This window comes from Paramisgurnus dabryanus, chromosome 5, assembly GCF_030506205.2.
Source record: "Paramisgurnus dabryanus chromosome 5, PD_genome_1.1, whole genome shotgun sequence".
NCBI classification, from domain to species: domain Eukaryota; kingdom Metazoa; phylum Chordata; class Actinopteri; order Cypriniformes; family Cobitidae; genus Paramisgurnus; species Paramisgurnus dabryanus.
The window spans coordinates 10,270,554-10,287,154 of NC_133341.1; the positions used below are offsets into that span (position 1 = coordinate 10,270,554).

Here is a 16,601-nt window from a genome sequence, read left to right on the forward strand (position 1 = left end):
TTCTGGCGTACATCAGCTTCTGGCGTACATCAGCTGCGCACGTTGTACTGTGAAAATATTTTGCTGTCCTGTTTTAAAAACGCAGAATCCTGATGGCAAATGGTGAAGATGTTGTATTTTGTCGTGGAACGGGTCAAGTGAGTACACGGATCAGTTTAAACGCTAATCTATATGTTAGGATTGATTTGCTGCTGTTATTTTTGGTTTGTAACGTTAGTTGATTCTGGTTGCTAGCTAACGCTTGTTTATTGACTGGACGTTAAAAGTAAATCCAATATTCTTGGTTTGCTAGTAAGTTACTTTCGATGTGATTTGTGCTTTTGCTTTTACAAACAGTTGGAGTTTTGTAGCGGAGTGCTGTGGCTAATGCTATCTTTCCTTTGTTTAGAGTGACGATTCTGATATTTGGGACGACACAGCTTTAATTAAAGCTTATGATAAAGCTGTTGCTTCGTTTAAGGTAATGCGATGTCACAGGATCAACATGTTATACATGCCATAGGTGTGCAGAATTCTCTAAATATATCGATAGTACCGAATGACGTTAAACAACCGTGAGAGCGATTCGAAAGTACTGCTCTCGCGGTACTTTAATGTCATACGCCGATCAATCTGCGCAGCGCCACGTGAAGTCTGCATTCCGTTTGCTTCTTGGATAATAGTTATAATGCTCTGTAACTTCTTTGCTCACCAGAGTGCATTAAAAGGAGAAAGTAATGTGACACAACAGGAGAAAGAAAACCCTGGAAAAAAGCGGAAAAACAACAAAAAGAGCAAAACCAGAAAAAGATGTAACACAGAGCCTGATAAAGAGGTAATTACGAGCAGTGTTGGTAGTTTAATTTAAAGTAATATAGGCTAAGAAAGGTGAAGTGAAATGTGTAAAATTGTGTCATGCAGTGGCAAGTTGGAGATTCCTGTTATGCCTTCTGGTCTGAGGATGGCAAATTGTATGCTGCTACGATTTCTTCAATAGACCAGGAGAAGGGCACCTGTCTTGTTATTTATACTGACTACGGTAATGAAGAAGAGCATAAGATCACTGACCTCTTGACAGAAGGTTCAGATTTGGATGAAGATGCTTTAAAGACAACAGATGTGCGTAATGCATAACATGCAGAGTCAATATACATATCAATTAGATATAAGCTCCCATTTTGAGTAGTTTGAGTGTTTATGAACTACTTTAATAATGCTATTTTCTGCCTAATTGTAGACCATAGAGGCTGAGTCATCGACAGAGGAGAGTGATCGATCTTCTACCCCACACCAGGCTGGTCCTCAGAAACACAAATCTAAAGGCAGGTCTCCCATGGGGCCTCCATCATGGGTTCCTGGTTTCCCTCCTGGTTTACCTCCTGGTCCCCCACCAGGACCTCACTTCCACAAGGTAACGTAATATCAATGTTACTCTTTAATTAAATGGTTAATTAATTTTTTTTAGTAATTGTCAGCATTAAACGGTTATGTAAAAAAGTACTCTCCGTCAAATTAAAAAAGGTTAGCTTTTTAACATGTTTGGGCAAGCCAACATTTGATCTTGATTGAAAGTCATAATATGTTGTGAAATGACACATAAAATTGACATGAGTGTCAATGTGTAGAACCTACTTAGGGTGTGCTAATAAAACCTGTCATATTTAATCATCCGTACAATGTGTACAATCAATGTTTTCTTTTGTATTCTGGTATGTGTTGTCATCTTTCCAGGAGTTCTCAAAATCATTCTGAAAATAGTTGGTGGAAGTCAAGGGATTCACATTATTTGAAGCCCATTTTCGCTGTAAAGAAAATAAGTGTTACAGATTTACAGCCAAAAATGACATATGGCATCGGCAAAACAATATTCAGAATTTAACACCTTTAAGCAATGTTCCCTTTATGATCACCTGCAAGTGTGCATCCGTGAATCAGCCTCTTAGAGACGAAGCACAACGCCTCATAACCTGAAAACCACGCCCACCGGGGGGAAACAATCCATCGGTCTCCATTAACTTTGTATTGCGAGAGGCTGCCTCCTTGTCATTTCTGGCTTATAACAAAAAACTAAATAATGCTAAAAGCTGCTGGGTGGCAGGACCCTGTCACACTGTCAGATTCATGTTTTTATATCTCCGTGTAAGTGTGTATTAGTACATGTTAATGATATGCAAAATCTACATACACCAAAGTAAACAATGACGTGAGTTATTGTCTCTAACGTAAATCTCTTTCCTTGGACTACAACAAACACACAGATTGTAGACAACAGTTTACTTCCTGGGTCTGGTGATGTAGACAAGACCGACATTATCATAATTCCTCATAATTTTTTAAAAACATAAACCATGCAAACACATTGTATTATACCAAATATACAAAATAAAGATATATTAGTGCTATTGTTTTGTCCCAAGATGCACACCAGTATCGTTTTTTGTAAACTATGTTTGTAAAAATTACTTATTGTCCTAATACAACTAAAACTTAGTCCTGTATTGACCTAAACCCTGTCTGGGAACCTACCCCTTAACCCTAATTCTCACATTTACTTCAGTCTGACTTCACTTTACTACATCAACATCTGTGTCACCTATTCCTCTTGTCTCCAGAATATGCCTACGCATGGCTTCTCTAAATATGTCAAAGAAGCCAATAATTTGCATGTGTACTAATTTCTTTATAATAAAGTATATTATTGTTGTCAACTACTATGACTGTGTTCTCTGCAGAAGGATGGCAGACGACCAGAAAGCCCTGGGCATTTCTTCCCTGGATGGCCTCCTATGATTCCACCCTGTCCCCCTGTAAGAATTATTATACTTCTCAGATCTAGAACAGTTTCCTTAATGTCTCTCTTTAATTTAAAATGATAATGTACTGCTTTTTATAAAACAGTTTTTATACATTTTTGTAAACTTCCAGATGATCCCACCACCACCTCCTCCAATGAGTCCAGATGCCTTGGAAGATGACGAGGCCTTGGGCAGTATGCTTATTTCCTGGTACATGAGTGGCTATCACACAGGATACTATTTGGTAAAGTTATTCTTTTTGCACCTGACAAACTTGGCATTATGCATTCATTTTACTTACAGCCAGCTTTTTATTATTCAGTTATTTACCTGCTTTTTGAAAATGTTTGTTTTTCACAGGGCTTGAAACAAGGTCGTAGAGAGGCTGCAACCTCTAAGAAGTCCCATCGTAAATAAAGCAACTCAGTGGTTTGTTTGTTCAGTCCTATAATTTCATATAAGCTACCTATCCCTGTAATTCTTTTAATTTGATTGATTTTGCTGATTTACAGATTTTAATATCCCTTTTGTTTTCCCCATAGGTAACGTGAAGGTGCCATAGACTTGACTCAAGACTTCACAGTTTATTTTTTGTATTGTTTGTAAATAAATGAACTAGAAGTAAACATTTTTCTCCTCTTTTATTCAATAACTCAAATAATTACATTAAAGTTAAACAAATGATTTAATACATTAATTAGCAAATGATCAAATGCTTGTAAAAGTTTGTTTACAGAACATGTCACACATGGTATGAAGTAATAAAGTAAACAGAAGAAAATGTCAGAATTACTAGTCTTTAAAAAACAAAAAATGTGCCTAAACTGAGGTTATTATAAAATCATATCAACAATAAGTAGAATTTGATCTTAGATATTCATTGCATAAAAATATTGTGCTGTAATGCTAATGTGAACTAAAAACAAGCCTTCGATTTTCCTCTTTAAACAGAGAATCTTAAAACACAAATCACTATTTAACATCCAGTTTTACATGAAATTGTGAAAATGAAACAAATTTGTAAAATGTATTACCCGTTATGTTTTTTTTTTTACAGTTATCAGTTCAGAATACTAAAAACAAACATGTTGCAGCAGATCTCCATTAGGCTCCAAAAATTTCTTCATGGTATCTCTTCTCAACCTGCCAACAAAAAGTGAGATGTTATGAGCTCCATAGTTGCATAACATTTCAAACAAGGAGGATAAAACATTTCATAGCTTAAATATATGAATAATAAATTTAAGTGTATCCACAGTGACAGTTGGCGATTTTGAAGGCTCACTTTTAACTTCTCCAAATATTCTCCTGCCTCTGTGATGCTCATTCCAGTTTTGCTTGACAAGATCTCCTGCAAAGTGGACGCAACATCACGAGCCATGTTCATGCCACCACAGACGTACAGATGACCTGTGTTCTTATGTAGATCCTCCAAGACCTTTTCACTTAGTTGTTCTCTCAAGATGTCCTGCACATACATCTGCTCCAAAACAGGACAAACATAATGGTTATAGAAAGACAACTGAATTAAAATGAAAGGGGACATTTCACAAGACTTTTTTTTAGGAAATCTTTGGTGTTTCCAGAGTACATATGTGAAGTTTTAGCTCAAAATACCCCACAGATAATTTATTATAGCATGTTAAATTGCCACTTTGTAGTTGTGACCATCCTTTTAAATGCAATAGGCTTTATGCCCAGCTGCACTACTTCCTGAACCTCAGCCAGCTCCTTGTTTCCTGTCTGCCATTATTGGACAAACTGATTAATCCAGGTATGTCCGATTATTGCTGTTGTGACTACTGAGGTCAGGCACACCTGGATAAATCAGTTTGTTTGTGACTACTGAGGTCCGGCACACCTGGATTAATCAGTTTGTCCAATAATGGCAGACAGGAAACAAGGAGCTGGCTGAAGTTCAGGAAGTAGTGCAGCTGGGCATAAAAGCCTATTGAGCTGATCTCTGCACTAAATGGCAATTCTGTGGTTGTATAGTGCAGATTAAGGGGCGGTATTATCTCCTTCTGACATCACCAGGGGAGACAAATTTCAATAAGCTATTTTTTTCACATGCTTGCAGAGAATGATTTACCAAAACTAAGTTACTGGGTTGATCTTTTTCACATTTTCTAGATTGATAGAAGCACTGGGGACCCAAATATAGCACTTAGACATGGAAAAAGTCAGATTTTCATGATATGTCCCCTTTAATTGATAGCACAGGCCGACTGGGTTTTACTTAACTAAGATACAGAACAGAACTATACTGTATTCAAAGAGAAAAAGTTACCTTTGGTTTACCAGGTTGGCGAGAGTAAGCTGTACTGATGTTCAAAATGCCATCAATTCTTAACTTCAGTGTTTCTACGTTATAAAGGTGATCTGTTGCAGAATTACGACATCCAAATACCAATGTCATAGGATTGCATTTCAGTCCTATAGGTGAATAAAAATAAAGCAATTAATTGATACAGTAAAAAGAGAAATGACAACTTTGTCTTAATGCCTCTTTTACACTGAAGTAAATGCATTTCCAAACACTGCTATATTTCGCCATTACAGGACTAGCCTAACCAATGGTGTTTGGGGCTGGACTATCTGTTTGATTAATTAAAGATGGTGGAAGTGTTTGGGAAACTTGTTCTTTAGGCTTAGTTATGCTTTTTGGTGTTATATAGTAATAAAGTTAAAATAGATTACCTATTTTCTTCACATCATGAAAGCGCTGTTGCCAGAAGCTGCGGAAAGGAGCGATCCCACTTCCAGCCCCTATCAGAATAACTGGAGTGCTGGGTTCTGCTGGGAGATGGAATCCACCGGCGCTGAAATAATAAGGAATCAAGTCAGGAAAATCTCTTAATAGCATAAAGGGAATGTATAATTGTAAATAACTGAGCTCTTTTTTATTTTATAATATTAAATATTAGTTTTATATTATTTCTATATTTATTATTCTTATTATGTCTTATCTATTTTTTAATGCTACTTTGCCTTCGTAAATATTTCTAATAATATTTATAGATCTGTTTAACAATATTTATTCATATACACAAAGTTGTCAGCTTTCAGTACCGATGAATAAAGCAGGGTACTGTGTGTCCTTTTTTGATGGTGTTAAGCCACGTGCTACAGGTGCCAAAATGCAGTGGGCCCTGTCCACCTACAATAAGAGCAAAAACACATTTGAAAAAGAAACTTCATTTAAATTGCATTTATATTAACAGAACACAAGTTTAAATATGGCGTGTGTAAAATAATCTTTGGTACTATTTAATTTGTGCATCATACCTTGAGTGTGGTACTCGACCACATTTACAGTGAGGTGTAACTCATTCGGATTGCAGTCCAGTGAGGAGCTGACAGAGTACACCCGGGGTTTGAGCAGAGAAAGTTGGCTCAGAACAAATGCTGCTGACACTTTTAGAGAGGGAAATTCCTTAAGGACTTCCAAGAGAGTGGGCCTGTAGAAATCCTTCCATGTAGAATATTCCTGGTAATCCTAGAAAGAAGTTAGAATATTATTAAAGGGGACAGAGAATGAAAAAAAACATTTTTACCTCGTCTTTGTTGAATAATGGTAATCTACTCGCATTCACGAACATACAAAAAGTGCTAAACATGCTAAACATCTCAGTCTCATAGAAATTCCTCTTTTAGAAATGTCAGCCAGAAAACGTCCCAATCTGAAAAACTGATGCTTATGACATCACAGGCATCTGACTGCCCCTCCACTTTAAAATAATTGGCTACATTTTTTGAGTGGCAGCAAAGTCAGCCAATCAGTAATTAGACTGCAAGTTAAGCCAGTAGGGGGAGACAAATAGGTGCAAAACCACTTGTTTAAAATCCCCCACCCTAATAGAGCTATCTGAGAGAGGATTTTAGGAAGCTTCTAAGGCATTACAAACCCAAACAAAAAAAAAATTGTCTACATGTCACATCACAGAACAAGGATAAATACCCCGTTCAATCATTCTATGTTACCTTTAAGAAAATATTCACAAATAACACATGCTCTGTTGTCAGAAATGTTGTATTCCTTAGGTGTGGCTGATAACAAACGTGCCCTGATCCGTTTTGGAAAAGTGATTTGCCTATTATGATCTTATGCAACCTTTGTACTTAAACAAACTATCATGGTCTTTGCAAATATACATTACATGGTCTGTTTAACGGTTTTCATCAAAAATCTCATCAACAAGTCTCTGCTTGAGTTTTAACATAGACTTTACGGACAGAGATGGAGGATTGAATTCACTTACCGATGCAAGTGCCACAAGTCGTATATGATCTTCCTTCTGTCCTGCTACTGTGGAGAGTTTGCGCAGTAGGCTTTGTGAAGGGGGAGTAGTGATATCAAGAAAGTATGTAAGAGCCTGAACCAAAGTGCAAGCAGGGATGCGTTCATCCATCTGCCAACTCATATCTTTTAAAAGAAAATAAATATGCATGAATTAATAAAAGGAGGTTTAAAATCCTGACCCATGTGTAACCTTAGTATATCAAACAAGCAACTTTTTACTGCTATTAGTGATGGATACCATTGGTAGAGTCAGACAGCAACTCCAGATGAAGGGTCTGGTTAACAGGAGGGACATCTGTCAGGCGTTTCAGAATCCCATCCACCAGCTGTGAAGAATTCTCTGGAAAAATCCCTACATGGTCTCCTGGTGCAAAGCTCAAAGCTTCTGCATTCTCATCTATCTTCAGCTCAACTAAAATAGTAGAACGACTAAAAACAAGAAAAAAGTTATTAAACAGCACTGTCAAAATGTGTAAACAATGTGGTGGTCAAGAAGAAGCAGAAACAAACCTTGACTGAGAGCTCTGCAGTTTCTGCCTTCTCTTTAGAGTCACAGGAAAAATAGTTTTAGAGTGAAGAGCAGACAGTGCTGTAATGAGAAACAGTCATGGTGGTAAATATTATATAATGGGATACATGCAGGACTTTACTAAGGTATTTTCTATCTTGGGATAATGGACAATTTGACTGACCATTTGCAACAACTGAATAAATAAGGTATTGATAAGGTTTTTCGTAGAGGTGTACCTGCAACATAGTCCAGGGTGTTGCTGTCATGCTGTACTCTGTATTTCTTTGGATCCCAGCAGTCCGGTTGTTGCTCAACCCCTTTCGACTGATTTTTAATGTTAAACTCCTCACATGCATCCTTCGATTGAAAACAAAAATTTCTCAGTCAAAACATGACACATTACTGTTTGTTGTGCATGCTGTAGTGATGTACTTATTTGCTTCATTGAACCACGAAAGCCCAAAACCTTCACTCACATTAAAGGCAGCGTAAGCCCAAGCCGAGAAAGCCTCATCCTGTCCTTTGAGTTCATCGCCCTCCCCTGTGGCAGTCAGGCGCTTGGCCCCCAACTCAGCAAGCTTGTCATCCACAGCATGGGCAAAGGCACAGAACTGTGGATACCCCCGTGAGCCAAGGCCAAACACACCATACCTGTAGTTATAAGAAGAAGTCAGGGCTTTTCTTTTTTAGACTTATCACAGAAGACGTTCACACTGTAACGTTAAAACTACAGACCTGATGTTGTTTGTCAGGCTTCGCAGGCTGAAAAGCTGCTTCTTAAAGCTCTTGGGTAAAGAAAATATTATTGTAATTGATACTGTTGGCAGTAAGACTTATAACTTAGCCTCTTGTACTTTATAGAGCAATTCACATACCACGCCATTTCCTGGACTCTCTCCATTGCCAAACGTACTGGTGACCACCATCAGGAGGTTCTCTGTTTCAATCTCACTGAAGTCATAGTCTTCCATGCAAACTAGCTGCATTAGAAAACGCAGAGAAATACATTTTTATTTAAATGTTTAAATAATACAGTGTCTGTTAATCATATCCTACTTTGCAGTGTCGGCAATTAACTTTTTAATATGGAGCAATATTTGCTCCAAAAACTATTATGTCCAACCTTGCTACTCCAAACATATTAAAAATGTATTATCATTAGGGCTGTTCCGAATACCATTTTTTGAGCTTCGAAGCTCTAGTAGAAATAAAATCGAATATTCGAAGCTTCGGAAGGAGGGGCTGAACATATTTTTTCTCTTTAATAAAGGCAGGAATCTGTGTGTGTGTGTGTGTGTATGTGTGTGTCTGTCTATCCACAGTTTTATTATGTGGCGGATGTGTTGCTGGGAACTCAAGGGAGTGTAGTGCATTTTTTTCGTGCAATATGGACATGTGACACTTCTAGAATTAATAAACTTTAAAAATACTACAGAACAGCACAAGCCGGAAGCGGCGTGCCTGTCATGCATCATGCGAGAACAGCATTAGTGAAACAAAACACAAGACCAATACTTTTAATAAGGTAGCCTATTTTCTAACAACATTTGTCTAACAAACAAACATTCCCGTATCAGAAATTAGCAGCACAGTAATTACTGACAACGTAGGGTAGGCTATTTAAATAAAACAACGAAAATAAATGAACGAAGTTCAACAAACTGTAATAAAACGGTAGCATACTTTCAAAATCAAGTTTATTTATTATAACACTTACACCATCCAATATGTTTTTTCATCAGAACAATAATGAAGATATTTTGCAGAAACCCCAGTGCTCCGTCATGCAAGTCAACCGATCCGCACACTTTAAGAGCTAAAGCATATATATCCAATACAAAAGTAATCCCCCATATCTCCGTGTGACATATTGACGTCTTGTGAAGCAAATCAATCAGTTTTTGCAAGAAACTGAACGTTATTTACAACACTATTAGCGTGAATGCCAAAGCAGGAAGCGCGCTTTCCGTTCGAGGCGATCTCTTCTTCTACTGGTGGAGTTTGATGGCTGTTGGCTATGGATGTTGGTCTCTCTGCGCCACCTACAGAGCGGGAGTGTGAAGCGCACTTCCTGCTTGGCAAAAGCTCTGCATTAACGCTGAAAAATATTTATATATATATTCGAATCTCAAAACTGAAAATCGAATGTCAACCCACCGAACGAATATTCGAATATTCGAATTTTCTGGTCCAGCCCTAATTATCATATACAGATTTTTTCAGGAAGCATTTCTTACCCTAGAGTCAAAGGCGCGTTTGAGCAAGGAGTTTAGTTTTTTGGCAAAGTTCAGTGATTTTCCTGTTTCTGTCGCATACAAAACAGTGCAGCGCACCCTCTTTGTCATAACTGCTTTGATGAGGATTTGAGAAAAAAACACAGCTCTGCAGAAAGATAAATCATCATTTCAATTACCAATGGCACTGGCAATAATGTAGTGCATCATCACAAACTGAAATTGTGAATTGAAAATATGAGAAATGGAAAAATAAATTGCGCAAAAATTAGCAAAAAAGTTTTTACGCTCACATAAGGTAGTAAAACATGTGAAGTCTGTCACAATTATTTTTTTGAATGACTTATTACGAGAGAAAAAAAAAACTATGTTGTAGTCGCATAAGATTGGTTAATGGAAACACTTCGCAATTCTTTATATAACCACATTTAAAAAATATCACAAAAGATTTGCACAAATCTGTAATAGAAGGTCTGGTGGTACCTTATGAGTCCCTTGAAGCTGACTTTACGTCTCCTGAGGGCTTTCGTCTCATCCTTCCACTTGTGTGTTAGCCAAGGATTAGTCTTTAAAACATCACATTTACAAGTAATTAGTTTTCATTACTTGATGCTGTTCTGGTAGAGTGTGGCACTAGCAAAGTATGGTCACAGGTTCAATTACCACCGCAAGAATGTATTGATAAAATGTATAGTTTGAATGTAATGTAGGTTGTTTTAATATGGCTGGTTTATAATCATGAAGATTATTAATCACCTGGTAAAAAAAGAAGGGGGAGAGGACGTAGTTGAGCATCTCCTGGTGGAACACAGGGGTGAGGGAGCCAGACATAGGCGGGACCAGCCACACCCAATCTGCTGGACAGCCTCCCCGCACACGAACTTCTGTTTCCATGTGCTGCATGAACGACTCGCATGCCGTATGGTGGTCTGTGATGGTGACCTTATTCTTCTGCAAAGCCATAAAACGAGACACAATTTAAAGACCATTAAATGTGCAAATGTTTTATATTTTCTAGGCATCACATGAGTGATAACCTTTTCAGATTCTTACCTGGAAGCTATGCATTACAGCAATATTGATAGCCACCAGTGCCTGGTCTTTCCACAGTGAAGATAGCTTGCGTGTCTCTAAGCCCATTAGCTGGCCAACACGCTAAAGGACATAAAGCAGTAAAAGCCCAAATTAATTTTGAACAACATTATGACTTCTGTTTTTACAAAAGCACTTTGGTCATCCAAACGCTCTTGTGATATTCATATGCTTGTACGTGATTAACTAAGAGGAAAGTACCTCCAAAATGTTGTACCGCTGGGTGTCACAAAAGTCCCTCACTCCAATCTCTGTACCCATGTACCAGCCATTAAAAGGACATGCTGGGAATTCTTGACCACCGATTTCCATTAACATGTTTGCCACTGCAGGAATTGCATACCATTTAAGTTTTAAGTCCTTAAACCACTCAAACCTAAACAAAAGGAAAAGGTAATGTTGAATACAATGTAAACACAAAGTTGTAATCAGACTGGACCAGTTTTCATGAGAACTAGTGTATTTTTGTTCAACTGCCTGACATACTTTGTCATTAAATGGAGATATTTACTTCCAGTCTCTGTGCTAAGATAAGCGGTGGGTGCGTCAGACAGAGTTACGGCACTCACTGAGATGATAAAGGTATGTATGGACTTATCTAACTATAGGGGGATTCCGTGAATAAGCTAAAGTCACAAAAAGTCGGCGAATACCCTTACAAAAGCTAAATATCTAGCTAAATTAATAGCAAATTATACAGCCAATAATTTCAGACAACCCCCTTAAATCACTTACTGTGGATGCTCTATGGGGACTTCCAGAATCAAATCTTGTGGAATATCAAAAAGTTCAGGGTCTTCTCCATTTGCCTGTAGGACTAGTGGAAGCACATCAAAGCGGCCATACTTGGGTTTCCATCCTAGTTGAATACACACCTGTAACAACAGTAAGCACTTTTCAGTAGCTTTCAAATCTGTTTATTTCTTAATACAGACAGATTTTTGGTTGGCAAGATATTGGATATAACAAGATTGAGTGGTGCTATTAATATGAATAGGGGACAATGCAATGCTCGTCCCACCTTCGGGTTAAAAGAACCAATCATCAATCAATAAAGACTGATGTTTCTTTGGGGGAGGGGTTCTGTACAAAAACTCCTGAGGTGCTTGCCAACCTTTAAAGAGTAACTAAACCCCAAACCAACTTTTTTTAGTTAATGATCTGTAAGAATGATGCTTTATTAGTGCTGTTCATTGATTTTAGTAAGTTTTTTGACATTTGGATATAAAGTGTTTCAATACTACAATATATGGTGTAAAAACGTCTGAGTGCTGCCCTCTTGAGGTTGAACGGTGGCTACTGCAGTTGAATTTTCCTATTGGATGTTGGGTCCAAGAAATGACTCGTGATGTAAGCAGGTTCAAGCTCACCACGCCCTTGTTACGATCTCACCACACAATTAGTTCGTCCCCCCTATCTCCGTTGGGATCTGCCCACTTTTTCTGCATTTTTAAAATATTGCAGTGGGTGGAGTCAGGCTCTGACCAGGGGTTTAGTTACGCTTTAAACAATCTGAGCCTAAGAAACAAAAGTTATGGTACAGCCGAAGTCAGGTTTTATTGTTGGTGAGAAATATGCTGTTCAATTTTGATTTAGGAATGCGATTTTAGAGATATGTGTCTTTCCCCCATTCAAGTAGGACTTAGCACATGCATGACAGAAATAACAAACATGGCCCCCTAGTGGTGCGACTTCCCTAAAAGGACTTTTGTGAAACTTTATTTTACACATTTACCTGTGTAAAATCCACACTTGATGGGTCACCTATCACACTATCTTCCATCTGATAGCCAGCATACTTTATAAGCTGACCATTCCAAACACGGAAATCATGATCGCCATCAGTTCTTTTGGGGAACACAGTAATGGCTGATCTGCCAAACACAAATTTTACAATTAAGTTGTTAAACAGCCACAGTCTCTCTACCTGATCTGACATTTAAATTTTTTTAATATTTTGTTTTATAATAAATATTTTTATATATACATTTATTTATTTCTGAGTTTATATATATATATATATATATATATATATACTTTTATAATACTACTAATTTGAAGTTACATTACATTCATTAAAATGATTAAGTGAAACTGATATAACTATTTAATGTAGATAAAATAAACACACAAGCACATTTTTATGACTAAACTTTTGGGTTTTATGTCGTTGTTTAATTGATTTAAATTCACCTTTTCATTAATTTATAAGCAGAATTTATAATTTTGAAATTCAAATATAACACTTTAGAATTATTATTTTTAAATGTTAGGCTTTTAATAATAATAATAACAACAACAACGACGACAATAATAATAATAATTGATATAAATAAACAATAAAAATTATGTCACACAAATCTGTTTTAATAACGTGATTGTAAGAACTTTACAAACAAAATGCATCCTACCTCACGTTCCCGCCATTGGTCGAGTACTTCAGATGATTACATATGGCGTGAAACATGTCCTCGGCTGTCTTGCACTGACGCGCATCGAAAACCTGTAAAAGATTTATATTTCTATAAATACCTACAAAACCCGACCGTCGAAGTGGAAAGGACAAGTTGCATAAAGCTAAATAAATCATCACCTGTAAATTGGTCCATTGAATCCTGCCAATGCATCTCGGGGCGTTTCTCCACGCTTGTTTAGCTCCAAACGCGAGTTCATCTGCAGTGAGTGTATAACATCCTGTAAGGGTGATTTCCAGTGAGACCCGCTCAACCCGAGCCTGGTGCTCAGTTGGATTAGGACTGCGTGAAAGGTAAGAGAACTAGTTATAACCCATCTATTGCAATGTTGATGCTTTGTTTTTCTTTGTTAGTCTGCGTTTATTATTGTACATTTACCAATGCTCTCCGCAAAGAATCTTCGCCTATCAAATCAAGTCAAGAAGCTCTTAACTTAGGTGGAAAAAAGTTTATTTTTAAAATGCTCCTACATTTTAAAAGATTTGTAGTACTGGTCGATGAAATCCTCAGCCTGCGCGAGGATATCGCCTGAGGCATCTGTGTTCTTGGAGGGACCTCGTATCAGAGATTTGGGATTCATTATGGAGCCCTCGCAAGTTTTTGAATTGCAGGGCGTATTCTAAAAAAAAAACAATATATGTTTTTTTATAAAAAAACAAATTATATATAGAAAACATTAAATAACTCAAACGACCCTGGTCACTGTTACATACCTGAACTGCTCTTTGATGCAGTGTATCTTGGGTGATCGAGCCATCCTTGTAGTTTTGCAAATGAACAACTGGACAACGAACTTGGCGAGCAACCGGACATCGAACTGTGCGATCAACTGACAAAACCTAAAAAAAATATCACTTTGTTAATCAGGTTGAAAGTCATAATAAATATTTGTCTAAATAAGATTTTTTGTCACCTTAGATGGTAAAACCCCAGTTGTTGTGTCTTTAACAACACTTAACATTTGAGCTTGCTTCCCCATCCTGTTCAAAATAGTTAAAACCTTATTAAAAATACCACATAATATATAAGTGCATTACATTTTTCACAAAATGTGACGGTATAATGAAAAGTAGAAAAACAAACCAAAGCATTTACCTTTTTTAAGTGTAAGATTTCTCTATAGCTCTACAGTATTTGGCAGCACTGATTTTCCATCAGCATATGAGCATCCTTTTATATAATCCATTTGTAGATGCCAGTGCACTGGGTGGGTCATTTTGTGAACATCTGGGTGTAAACTGTAATGGAACCTGTAGACAAACCCATAAGTTAACCACATAAATAGTTGTACAGTTATGAACTTCCTTGAATAAAAGGAAGATGTTATTAAATGTGTTTTCCTCCTGGCTTTATTAACCATCTTATCAGTATTTAGTAACTAGTTTTTTTTTTTTACTTTCAAGAGAGCAGGATATAGAAAAGAGCTTAAAAATAAATAGATTAGTTTGAACTGATATTAACACGTTACACTTTCAACAATATGGTTTTGACTAGGGTTGTGCAAAAATATTGATACAGCTAACTATCGTGATACGCACTACCGGCACATCCAGGAACTTGACTGTAAAATTCATCACCGCTCCTTTTTGGGGGAAAACAAACTAGAAGTCCCATAGACTTCCATACAAAATAGCGGAACAAAGCAACGTTCGTACACACCCGGCAGGCGTAAATAACTTAAGAAATCACTCAGATTTAACAATTATCTGTCCACCCTGCCTGCCATAGAGCGCGAAAGATACATTAACACATTTAATTTGGTCAATATAAAAACATGTACCTTTCATTCTCCCAGCGTCAAATTTCTGTAACAACGCTATCCAGTGATTGCTGGAAAGTCACTAAGGCTATGTTGTATAGCTGGACGGAAAAGTGCACTCAGTACTTTAAATATAAAGACATTATATATAAATATTAAGTAACTTTCAAATACGAAGTAAAATCATTTACTGTCTTCCCGGTCGAGTAAATATTTGGGTAAGACACCTCTGGCCAATGGGGGGCATTGTTACACAAATTTGACGTTGTTAGAATGAAAGGGACATGTTTTTATATTTACAAAATTAAATGTGTTAATGTATCTTTCGCGCTCAATGGCAGGCAGGGTGGACAGATAATTACTCAACATGTTTAATCTGAGTGATTTTTTAAGTTCTTTACGCCTGCCGGCTGTGTTCGAACGTTGCTTTGTTTCGCTATTTTGTATGGAAGTCAATGGGAAGTCTAGTTTGTTTTCCCCCAAAAGTGGGCGTGAACCTGTTCAGAGACATTCTATGACGTTGCGCCGGTTGTGCGTATACATTTTACCCCCGATAGTGTATCGATATTTCAATCTCTTAAAAAAAACCCCCATCAAATCCCTCTGTGTGCTTCAAACGACCTCCTCCACCGCTGCTGTAGGCTAGTTGTCACTGTCCAGTCTGTCATATTCAGCCAATGTCTCAGAAGTAAGCGGGAGTGAGAAAATGGCAGAAAATTTAAAAACACCTGCAGCTTTCCAAAGCCAATGTGTGGAAGCACTTTGGGTTAAAAAAAAAGTTGTAAAAAAAATCTGTGTATCGTGAGGCCCTTGCCAATACCCAGCCCTAGTTTTTGACTAGGAGTTATGTGGTTTATATTATGAATCATTGGGTTTCAACAATGTTGCTGGTGTACCACAATACAAATATGATAGCATTTGTTTCATATTCACTTTATAAGTTGTTTTTGGTTTATGACTCTTTGTGGAAAACAACTGATACTGATCTCTATCCACATTCTAAACTTTGTTTTAAAATCTTCTGCTTTTCAAAACAAAACTACATACTGAGATTTTTTTCATTGTCCACTTTAACTGGAATATAATTTTCCCAATTGATGAGACATAAAAAATGTCTTAAGCCGCCTTTCCACTGCACACGACATACGGAAACGACAGTCGGAGTTCTCCCCCTAGTGGCAGTCGTAATGAAGTTTCAGTTTAATCGTATATGGGAGGGAAGCTCATTCCAGCGCAAGAGGCTTCATTCTAATATATTTACCATGGTGGAATAAATAAATGAATGCAAATGAATGAAACAATAAACAGCTATGCATATATGACAAAGATTGCCAATATTTTTTTGAGAGAACATATAAAGACAAGATTAAAATAATTACATACACAAATTAAATTAATAATGTATTTATTATCAGTAATCAATAGTGTTTTTTTAAGGATTCAAGTGTAACTAA

The 16,601-nt window shown here is 37.1% G+C and overlaps 3 protein-coding genes across 4 annotated transcripts in view; 2 read left to right on the top strand and 1 right to left on the bottom strand.

The window, feature by feature from the left end:
• The first annotated feature begins 6 nt into the window (after positions 1 to 6).
• On the top strand, positions 7 to 3,847 carry smn1 (survival of motor neuron 1, telomeric). The gene is made up of 9 exons (XM_065266976.2): positions 7 to 137; positions 389 to 460; positions 695 to 814; positions 901 to 1,098; positions 1,217 to 1,390; positions 2,712 to 2,786; positions 2,905 to 3,018; positions 3,135 to 3,203; positions 3,317 to 3,847. Exons 1-8 carry the CDS (start codon positions 93 to 95, stop codon positions 3,189 to 3,191), a joined length of 855 nt encoding a protein of 284 aa, XP_065123048.2. The 5' UTR covers positions 7 to 92; the 3' UTR covers positions 3,192 to 3,203; positions 3,317 to 3,847.
• On the bottom strand, positions 3,812 to 14,566 carry nos2a (nitric oxide synthase 2a, inducible). Of its 2 annotated transcripts, XM_065266969.2 has the most exons (26): positions 14,484 to 14,566; positions 14,302 to 14,368; positions 14,102 to 14,227; positions 13,859 to 14,007; positions 13,508 to 13,670; positions 13,326 to 13,417; positions 12,650 to 12,788; positions 11,650 to 11,789; positions 11,116 to 11,290; positions 10,876 to 10,977; positions 10,579 to 10,773; positions 10,306 to 10,388; positions 9,826 to 9,970; positions 8,464 to 8,568; positions 8,324 to 8,373; positions 8,065 to 8,239; positions 7,825 to 7,945; positions 7,588 to 7,666; positions 7,316 to 7,506; positions 7,037 to 7,200; positions 6,063 to 6,273; positions 5,847 to 5,934; positions 5,475 to 5,596; positions 5,065 to 5,210; positions 4,060 to 4,254; positions 3,812 to 3,917 (listed from the first exon to the last, which is right to left on the bottom strand). In XM_065266969.2, the coding sequence occupies exons 2-26, from the start codon at positions 14,365 to 14,367 to the stop codon at positions 3,879 to 3,881; spliced, it is 3,261 nt and encodes a 1,086-aa protein (XP_065123041.2). In that variant the 5' UTR covers position 14,368; positions 14,484 to 14,566; the 3' UTR covers positions 3,812 to 3,878. The 2 variants fall into 2 exon arrangements, with proteins under 2 accessions (XP_065123041.2, XP_065123040.2); XM_065266968.2 differs by having other exon boundaries at positions 13,326 to 13,670.
• The window catches only part of rtkna (rhotekin a), a 137,599-nt gene continuing 134,544 nt past the window's right edge, over positions 13,547 to 16,601 (top strand). The window contains exon 1 of the mRNA XM_065266973.2: positions 13,547 to 13,681. The gene's annotated coding sequence lies outside the window, so the exon portion shown is untranslated. The remainder of the gene's footprint in view (positions 13,682 to 16,601) is intronic.

What these genes read in the sequence shown, in the direction of transcription:
- nos2a (XM_065266968.2), bottom strand. Translation starts at nt 14,367, where the DNA reads ATGGGGAAGCAAGCTCAAATGTTAAGTGTTGTTAAAGACACAACAACT. An exon ending in CACCCTGGACTATGTTGCAG is followed by an intron (nt 7,667 to 7,824) that starts GTACACCTCTAC and finishes TTCTCATTACAG; the next exon opens with CACTGTCTGCTCTTCACTCT. An exon ending in TCATGATGTGAAGAAAATAG is followed by an intron (nt 5,211 to 5,474) that starts GTAATCTATTTT and finishes ATTCACCTATAG; the next exon opens with GACTGAAATGCAATCCTATG.
- smn1 (XM_065266976.2), top strand. Translation starts at nt 93, where the DNA reads ATGGCAAATGGTGAAGATGTTGTATTTTGTCGTGGAACGGGTCAA. An exon ending in TTTGTCGTGGAACGGGTCAA is followed by an intron (nt 138 to 388) that starts GTGAGTACACGG and finishes TCCTTTGTTTAG; the next exon opens with AGTGACGATTCTGATATTTG. An exon ending in TGATTCCACCCTGTCCCCCT is followed by an intron (nt 2,787 to 2,904) that starts GTAAGAATTATT and finishes GTAAACTTCCAG; the next exon opens with ATGATCCCACCACCACCTCC.